This window comes from Bombus pascuorum, chromosome 12 (assembly GCF_905332965.1).
Source record: "Bombus pascuorum chromosome 12, iyBomPasc1.1, whole genome shotgun sequence".
Lineage (NCBI taxonomy): Eukaryota > Metazoa > Arthropoda > Insecta > Hymenoptera > Apidae > Bombus > Bombus pascuorum.
The window spans coordinates 6,545,826-6,555,838 of NC_083499.1; the positions used below are offsets into that span (position 1 = coordinate 6,545,826).

General features: G+C 43.9%; 1 protein-coding gene across 2 annotated transcripts in view; it reads left to right on the top strand.

The window, feature by feature from the left end:
- Positions 1-10,013, top strand: part of LOC132912772 (sodium/calcium exchanger 3) — a 129,417-nt gene that overhangs the window by 108,456 nt on the left and 10,948 nt on the right. Inside the window, exons 7-8 of one of the 2 annotated variants that reach the window (XR_009659269.1) lie at positions 5,511-5,682; positions 9,001-9,309. Coding sequence is in view for 1 of the 2 variants with exons in the window: in XM_060970490.1 (XP_060826473.1) it covers positions 5,511-5,682; positions 9,001-9,205 (377 nt within the window). In the remaining variant the exon portion in view is untranslated. Of the gene's footprint in view, positions 1-5,510; positions 5,683-9,000; positions 9,311-10,013 lie in introns of those variants that run through there. The other variant, XM_060970490.1, reaches the window with a different exon arrangement.

The window sequence follows — 10,013 nt, forward strand, 5'->3', positions numbered from 1 at the left end:
CGTGTTGTCCGTTCGTATTGTCCGATGATAAAAGGCGTTAAGCTGGAATCCTCGCGTTCGGCCATTGAATCTAACGCCCGGTTCGCCTCTAATCGCGCAACATCTGAAAATTACAACGACGCTCGTATTTTCCGATACGAATGGCTCGCGATATTTTTAAAGCATCGTCGGAAAATTGTATACCTTGCCGAGAAGCTAAACGTGTTTGAACCGCCACCGAACCTTCGAAGAAAACTCTGGCCTAAATTTACTTTCCTCGCGAACGTGTTCGAATCTTCTAGCGTAAGCCTCTTTTTCCGCGTCGTTCAACGACAAGCAACGAAACTGTACGCGACGTTACGACCAGGAGACAAGCATAATTGCGACGACCGAGCCAACGGTGGACCACGGACATGCAAATGGTCGCGCACTGTAGCTGAATAAAAGCACAGAGGACTGATTTATTCCGATAATCATACGCGTGTAACAGGGATGGATGCTTGTTGACATGCATACCCCAACGCACACAAACCGGTGATAAACGCGTTTGCACGCCGCTGGCCATGGTTTTCACGCGACAATGCGTTACCAGCACGATTTTATTCATTTCCGTGGGGTAGCCGACCTTAACGTGGAAAACATACCGAGGTCGACACCGGAGACGTTTATTCTCGTCGATGAACCCGTGAAATTCGCCCCTAGACCACCGAGTTTCGTTATTTCTTTTAATCTCCATTCGCCTGTTCGTTGATGCTACGTGCACTACTGCTACGATTAACCAGAGTTTACAGAGCTCTAAACCGCGAAAAATACGGAATCCGGCGCAAAATATCACTGGTCCTATGTGGAACATCGTTTATCATGGCAGGCCGCAACTATGCTTCTTCTCGCTTCTCTTCTGCAGTAATGAAAATAAATTTTTCAGAAAGATTCAGTTAGTCGATCGGAGGCGAGTGAACGTGGTTAACGCAGATTGCAGATCGCAAATCGGTAAATGATTATTACTGGTAACGGGAATTTATCAAACAATCGTGACAGCCTGCGCGGCTCCGCCTTTGCTGGCCTGTCCCGTATTCAGACTGGATTTTACGGGGTTACTATATGAGGTGATATGCGGCAGACCCGTGCTCGCTGATAATTTATCGCATCTAGCCTTTGTGAGCTCGAACAATGCTCGTACCACGAGGTCGCGCCACTCCCTCGCTGTCCCCGATGCCTCCCGCCCGATAGATTGGATGAACCTTTTCACGTTATCGTGTGAAAATTATTCGTTCCTCGAACGATGCCATGTCTTCAGGCAGACGTTTCGTCCGGAAGAAAAGATTCAACGACTATATTACGTCGTGTAACAAGCTTCGTTTCGATGTTACGTTGCGGAGAATACCGGAATGGACAAACGCAGTGTGCACAGGCAGTGTGCGTAAATATTCGTCGTAATTGCACCACGTGATAACAACGATTTCGTTAAATCGAGGATTCCAGCTCCGGCTTCCACATTATTTAAACATCGACGTTAACTATACATAATTCATTCGCTGGAGAATAATTTGCCAATGCTGAACGTAATAACGTTTATTAAAGACTCCTAATATCCATAATTCGACCGTTTCATTTCGACAACTTTCATTTAGCTTCGAATTTATAGTCGCCCTTGGTCGCCTACTATCATCACCGGCTGCTGAATCGAAGCAAAGCAAGCAAATCGAGGCTATCCAATTTTATACAGCGCCAACGCGGAAACGAACGTAACGATTCGCTAGCTTCGATCAATCGGTCCTGGCTGCACGTCCTGGACCGAACAAGGAAAAGGAACAAGCTTCTCGCATTTCCATTATCAGGCATCCTTGCCAGCCGAATTATCAAGTCGTCTGTATAGCCTGGCTATCCCGTTCATTGGCAAATTAAGCGCGTATTTTTACGTCTTCGACGATCCAATCTGCGAGATTTTTAAGGCGACGTTCTTTGGAGAGCGTTCGAGGAGCGGATCGATAGACAACGCGTACTGTTCTGTTCGATTTTCCCGTACAAAGTGTTCCGTAGCTTCTACTCCTGATCTACGGTCATTCTGTAATAGCTTTTGTCCTTCTTTACGATTCAATTTAAAACGTAAATGCTCCTAAACTAAATATTAACTTGTCCGGAAAGTTTCTTTCGTTTTATGAGGAAATAATAGACGCACAGCGATTTTTGTTTTATATTATTTTGTCGAATTGCGTACGATTCATTTTGTTCTGTTGAGATAAACACCGCGACATTTCACGGACTTGGTTTTACGTTTGTATGAAGGTGCACTGTTGTAAAAAACACGTTTGCGAAAGAAAGACACTTTTTTTAATAGCATTTCAGTGAATTATGTATGATCCATTTTGTAGTAATAGAACAAGATATAAATAACAGAACGTAATATAAAAGGAAAAATGTAGCACGTTATTTCCTCGCGGAACGGAAGAAACTTTTGGGACAACGTAATACAAGATGACAAAGCTCGTACGAGGGAAATCATATGGAAAGCGTACGAAGAAGTAGAGAACGTAAGAGAAGCAGAAGCCTTGTGTTAGTATATTTTACAAAACGGGGATATCGTTCGAATCTTCAAGAATGCAGCATTTTTAACGTACAAAATTTTTCTCACGACACCCAGTTGTTTATCTCTTGACCTGGTAGTTGTAGCGTTAAAACGTAGGAACCGGTAGATACGTATTCTTCTCGTCAATTCTTCGCAGGGATGCGTCATACAATAAGCGATACAATGGACGGATGCAACAATAGGCGAAGGAGGATGAAAAGAAACAAGATACATCAAGTACGATTTCAAGTCCCCGCTAGAACCAAGATCGATCCTCGAAAGTTTCCTTACAGCATCTTCGAATAACATTCCTTCGGATCCTAATTCACGAAAGCAAGGGGAAGCTCGGCGTTCCAAGCAACGAACGCCAGTTTGGTCATAACGGTGTTGGAAACTTATCGATGGACGTCGTTTCAGCGACGTAACACCATTGCTAGGATGTTCCACGAGCAGAAGCTCCGATATCTTTCTCGAGAGGAAAGGACAATAAGGAAGAATTCCGATCTACGAAGATTGTGGCGAGGATGCAGGGAAGCTTGGCTCGGACGAGGCATGTAACCAGGGCATAAATATTGATGAGATTTTACCAAGCGAGGAAGTTTCCCCGGAGCTCGTAAAAGTACGGAACGCGTCGCTTGGAAAGCCGATAGTTACCCAAATAATCCTCGAGCCGTGAATTATACAAATTTTCTCGATATCGAATCGTGGACATTCCTAGAAATGTTCGAATGGCCGTGTAATTGATTCGAATCGCCAGCACGCAATCTGCGCGAATGGGAGATTTGTCGAATGGAGGGACACGTCGTCGCCATAACGTCCCGTTAATTTCCTATCCATGACTGTCTTACAGGGAAAAATCGCTATCGTGCACGATCCTGTGGCAAATGATTCGAAAACGGTACAATTCCGCACTTTCCGACGGCTGGAAACGCATCTTACAAATACCGAGAAAATCATAGAGATTGTATCTACGCACCACGTACGATCGTATATTTTCTTAATTTTCCTCCGCGCATAAATTGAACGAGAGGAAGAGGATGCGATTCTCCGGAGAATTTTTCAATTACAAAGTAGAAATAGATGGCGATCCTAAAAGTCGCGAAATATATGCAAATTAGCGCGATAATCGAGTCGGCGATAGCCGAGATAACCATGCTTCTGCCATTAAAGTTCTCGAAGGTACGCCTAGCAAGGTGTTTTAATTAAAGAAGAAACAACCGGACCCCCTTTTGCTTTCACCCTATACGTATAACCCAAACACGTATGCGCGTATCTATTCGTAACGATCGGTCTTTCTGAATTTAACTTTCCCAATTAACTCACATTTAATGTTCAGGGAAAGAAACGATTCAAAGGATGGAAAATGAGGTATTTTCGAAATTGCTATGAAACTAGAAATTACTAGAGTCTGACAAACCTCAGCTTACCAATTTACAGATTCACTTCGAGACCAAACTTACGATTGTCCGTTTCTATCTTCTACAAACTTAGCAACGTGTATTCAGCATCGGGAACCAAGCAAATACGCGATATCGAATGAGTTAAAGTTTCCAGGCGAAAATCCCCTGCTATATATGTACATAGTCGGTTAAAGAGTAGCTGAAATGAGTCGGTGCACAGGCTGCACAGGATTTAATCCGAACGCATACATATATACACACGAATACGTAAGTACACCTTCGACCATTCACGTCAGCTGGTTCGCGCATCCGTGTACACGGTGTTGTTCTCGTCGCGATAGGACCCGTGCAACGGCCAATAACAAGAACTGACGAAAGTAGCGGCGACGCATATGGCGAAACATATTCCCGATTAAACGCCGTTGCTTGCTCCGGATATCCGCTTTTTGGAACGTGTACGCTCTGCATAACTCTCGATAAGTAAGCTAACTCGAACGACTTTGCTCGAAACCATTGTGCAAGTTACGTTTCCGGAAGTTAGCAGGAGCACACGGGTATTTATTAGATCGTTGAGAAAGCTGGGAACGAAATTTACGAGAAATTTTTCTCGGTGTTCGTCGATGGTTTAACGACGTTTACCGAAAGCGGAGGGTGCAAGAGTTACGCGTGAAGTTGCTCGAAATTTCTGCTGCCACGAAAGACTTCCGGAGACCGGAAATACGATTATTTCCTAACCTCCGGCAGACTCACACACAGCGTACCTTCCTGTATAAACCTCGATCTTTGTCTCGCGCACGTAACTCTATCCTAGCGAGACTACCATTCTGTGAGTCGTCGACTTGACTATTCGGTGATCGTAACTTTTTACGGAACATCCGTGTCACGCGTATTATGAAACGATTGATCGAGTTACACGCTCGCTATATCGATATTCCATGTACGCTGGTTCACGAAAGTATTTCATGTATATTTTACAAGCAGTTTGAAATTTCATGAATACTGACACCAGATACAATTGTCGTAATTATATTGGTGAAATTTTTGACGAATCTGAAAATGTATGTATACACAGGACACTTGGATCGCATTACGGTGCTACAGAAATTTGAAAATGTCTCGTATAACACATATAGTAATTGGTAAAATATTTTTGAAACTGTTCAGGTATTTCGTGAGCCACTAGGTAGGTCAGGATTGCAACGATTCGACGTTCAAAGCTGATTCTATAACGAAACGAGCAACTAACCGTAGTCGAGCTTTTGTAGTTTAGCTGTGTCAAGATTTTGCCACAAATCGCGGTGTGCCACGAGCTTCGCCGGATTTCGTTTCGACATACGACACACGTTTCTGCATCACCTCCTCCCTATTTCCTATATCCGCGACAAATCAAAGTAAAAACAACTGCCTACGCGCCGTATTGCGTGGTCTGTGTAAGCGGAAATCGTTGGAAATCGATAAACTGTACGGAAGAAGAGGTTAAAAGGGAGAACGAGGGAGAAATAAAAAGAAAACAGAAGAACGCGATACACAGAGAAGAAAAATCTAAGCGTATGACTTTATTGCAGACACGTTCGCGAGCAAGGTGGCCGCCTGCCAGGACAAGTACGCCGATGCGAGCGTGGGCAACGTGACCGGAAGTAACGCGGTGAACGTCTTCCTGGGGATCGGCATTGCATGGAGCATCGCAGCCATTTACCATGCCTTGCACGGTGAAAAGTTTTTGGTAGAACCGGGCAAGTCAGTATCGATTCATTCTTGTTTCTTGATATCCCGTTTGTACAGGTTGTTTCAAAGGAAATAACTGTAGCACCGACCAAGAACAAAAATTCCTATGCTGATTATCGATTTTGAAACAGTCTGTGTTTATCGAATTTAATCGTAATTTCTCAAAATAAGCTAACGCGTTCGAATATAAAGGAACGAAGGTGGTGACGACGTCTCGCTATGTTGATACGCGAACGATTCGATACGTGAAAATTTCGCTGCGAGCAGCCTCGTTCAACTCGACACGCTCTTTCCGAACTTTCGCCTGGAAGCACGAGAGAACAGGTTTGACGGGGTCGATCTATCGTAAACGAAAACAATACGAACTTTCGAGATTGGGCAGTTTCGATGGAGAATGGCACCGAGGAAATCGTTTCGTTTACGACGACCCAAACGAATGCACGTTCGATTCTCTAACGTTCTACGTTTTTCCCGCTATCCTCGGTCTGTACGATATATTGGCTCGCTGGAAAACGTTCACGTCGCTTTACACGTCGAAACTTAATCGATTTCACGTACAAGTGCTTACATGGTGACACAAAACCTATATGATATACGTAGAACGACGAAATACAATAGTTTCACTCCCAGCTGGTATAGTTTTCGTAATGCGGATGTCTTTCGACCAGCATCTGCAGTCCGGTCGTAAAAAACCAGCCGAATGGCTTTCAGCCCCTAAAATGAATCTCGATTCGGAGATTGTTTCGTGGAACGTTCGAAACGCGGCTTGCAGTCCGAGATAGTCATCTGTATCGCGACGCGTCGATGCTGCTGCGGGCACCGGATAAGAGCGGATGACGTGAAATGAAGCAATATCAGGTAAAACACGAGGACATAAGCCAGATAACAGAGCGTCGTTTGCCATTTACGATCTCGTACGGTGGAAACGCTCTCAAGAAATTTGGTCCGAGATTGGAAGAGAAACTTGGCCAGCGCCGCGATGCATCGTCGATTTATGTACTGAATCGCGACCAACATCGATGACAGCGTCCTGGTCTAGAAAATTGTTATCCGTGACATATCGGCAGGAATATTGTGTAGGACGTAATACGCGATACGGATATTACCGACGACGTGAAATATCGGAACGCGGGTGACGCCCGATTCTGTAAAGAGCCGTCCAGGCATAAATTTCCGCATTTCGAAGTACCGGCCCCGTCGGATCTCTTTTTGGAAATCCGTAACGGAACTCCTTGTCAATCATCGCATGGACGCGCGTAGATACCATTGAACAGAACTTCGACTTTTAATAAATAAAATCGTATTCTCGGTGGAATTAATACGATAGATATAAATAGCAATAGAGAAACTCCACTCGATATCGTGAACTCGCCGTTCACAGTGATCTCTCTTCTCAGCCAACCACGTCGATTACGTTCCAACCTTCAAACTGCGAAGGTGGATATCTCGTTATCCCGAATTATTTCGAACAGATTGAGTTTCCCGCGAAAGGTAGTAGATAGGAAACCTGTTTTCCTCTCGCCTGGAAGAAGAAATTTGGCAAAAGTTTTATGATTCGGTGCGTTCGAAGATGTTACGTAAACCTTCTCGCAGGAATGTATCACCTCCTAAAAAGTGCGAAAAATCGGACGTGAAAGAGCCAAGTTTACGGTTTGAGGGTTCGGTAAGAACGTTCACGGTCTTAGAGGTTAATTTATCTGACGGTTTAAAATGGAATCTAAATTGCTCTTAACGCGACAGCGACCGTGTAGATGACCAAAGCGGTAGGATTTCGTATCAATTTTTTCTCATGGGTTATGATTCTCTAGAATTACAAAATACGGTATCCCGTCTAAGAAACGAAACACTCACAGACTGTTCGATGGGGAAAATGTACAACCCCGTTCAAAAGTCTGAAGGCGGTAGCTGTGTCTGTTTCAAAAGTGCAGAAAGATAAATAATCATGGGCTAGATATAGGAATAGAAATTTAGCTTGTTATTTTTAGTCCAAAAATAGTATACCAATGTAGTATTTGGAAAATGCATGTGCAATTTAAGGTTCGTTACCTACATCGAATATTGAAGTCTTATTAAAAATACAAGATATTCTAGGTCGCGCGCGAGCGGTGGTTTGCAGAATGCAAGCTGCACGGCTCGATCTTACCACAAACCGTAACTCATGGTCGTAATCATGCATTCCCCCGAGTAAGACGCTGCGTTTCTCTAGCTGCGCCCAATTTTCTCGCCTGCCAGAGCTAGGCTGCCGATAGCGGAACCTGCCTTGCATGAATTTCCAAGGCGAGGTAAAACGTATCACGAATCTTATTCGAGCTCATCTCTCCGCGAAACTCGAATCCGCCCAGGCCAACGTTTCGCAGGGAATATTTCACGGGCGTGGAATGGAATCGCGTCGTGAAAACAAACATGCACTAGATGCAGCAACGGTCAGTTATCCGGATGAACGGTGAAACGATCGATCTAAGAATAAATTGACTTTTTTTTTTCAATCGAAATTGTCCAACATCGATCCGTTGTTAAGCCATAAATCATTCGAATGGCAACAGATGCGACGCGAACAAGCGGCACCAAAGGATTGTAGTTGCACGGTGTGTGCACAGATGGCGTTATAATGTTCTCGATCGTTTTTGCGTTTCGGGTATCGATCGATTCGACTTTGCATCCATTATCTGATAACATGACTCCGGGTACCGCGCGTTTGACATAAAGAGACTATGATTTATTTCTCTTTATCAATGTGTCACTCTTTGAAGCGATTTTCCACAGCGAAATACAACGAGATTTCCGGTCTATTCGACGTCACCCACGTCGGGAATTCACTTCGCGTTTGTTATGAGACGCGTCTATTGTTCCCGTTTATATTTTCAAACTCCATTTATTCGCTAGAGAACAAACAGCTCGTATAACGGGACAGTTCGTACAGTAGGTTTCCTAATTTCTCCGATTATCGCTTATTTTCTATTCGCGTGACAGAAGCTCAAATAAATTCGATCCACGCGACGACAGTTGTGTCAAATATAAAATACATTTGCAGTATATCGGGACGAAATTTTAATTAGTGTCTTATTAACCGGAGTCTCGCCTATTGATTCCACTTGTTCAAAAATGAACTTCTATCGTAGAATGCTCTTGAAATATTGCGAAAAATCGCCACGAACAAGATCCACGAACTCTTGCTGTACGAACTTTGCTCGAACCAACCGTTTGCCTCTTCGCGAATTCGCACGAATAACGTCCTGTTATAATCCCAATAGAAATAAATTACAGATAGGTTTATACATAAAGTATTAGCGAGAGATATTAATAAAGGAAGAATAATAATCTTTGCAACAGTTTAGCCTTCTGCGTGACATTGTTCTGCACGGAAGCTTGCCTGGTAATCCTGATTCTGCTACTGAGGCGGACGAAGAACATTGGCGGCGAACTCGGCGGACCTTTCGTACCGAAGCTCATTACGTCGCTGGTCCTTTTTTTCCTCTGGGTGTTCTACCTCATTATGTCGATCCTCGAGGCCTACGGCTACATCGAGGGCTTCTAAAAGGAGCCCGTTCAACGCTCGCAAACATCGGCCTACAACCGCTCCGCGTGTATCTTAAACTCGTCGCGTCCGCCAAGACGTGTGCTCAACGAAACGTTCTCTCGGTAAGTATAACGTGCACAGGTTTCCTTCAAATATTAACAAAACCAAACGTCCCTTGCTATTACAATGCTACAAATACGTTACGATGGTTCCTTTTTGTACTTCCTTCTTTGTTTTGTATGCGAGAGATAAGAAAACAAGGAGACACGAAGGTGCGTTTAGATGTTAGACGATTTTGCAGTTGCAAAAATGACTGGAATTTCATGTCGTGGGACGATCGGTAGATTTTTAGCCAGTTAATCTCTATAGTCAAAAGTACATGTAAAATTGGAGCTTAACCCGTCACAATGAATCAGAACGCATTCCTTGAACTCTCTCCAACTCTCAGTGCAGCGCGGTAGAACTCTATCAGAGTAGAACGAAATTGTAGCTAATGCCCGATTAACCGAACTCCTATCGGTGGAATCTTCCTATCGGGACTCGAAGTTCTACGATATGAGCGAAAAATGGCGATATAGTAGAAGAAATTGGCAAACTGCTAGCACTGTCACTGCGAATGAGTTCAGGTAGATTTCTAGCTCTGCCGTAGCTTGGAAATTCTATCATCCTTACTATACTTGGCACGGTCTCAGTCTAAGAGCTTAAATATAGCGTCAGAACCGCGTCGGTCTACTAAACAGCGTAGAATGGAATTCGGTTTCGTGCGGCGAGATCAGAACCAAACGAATTTTACTTTGCAGAAAGGAAAGGGAATAATAAGGAGTTG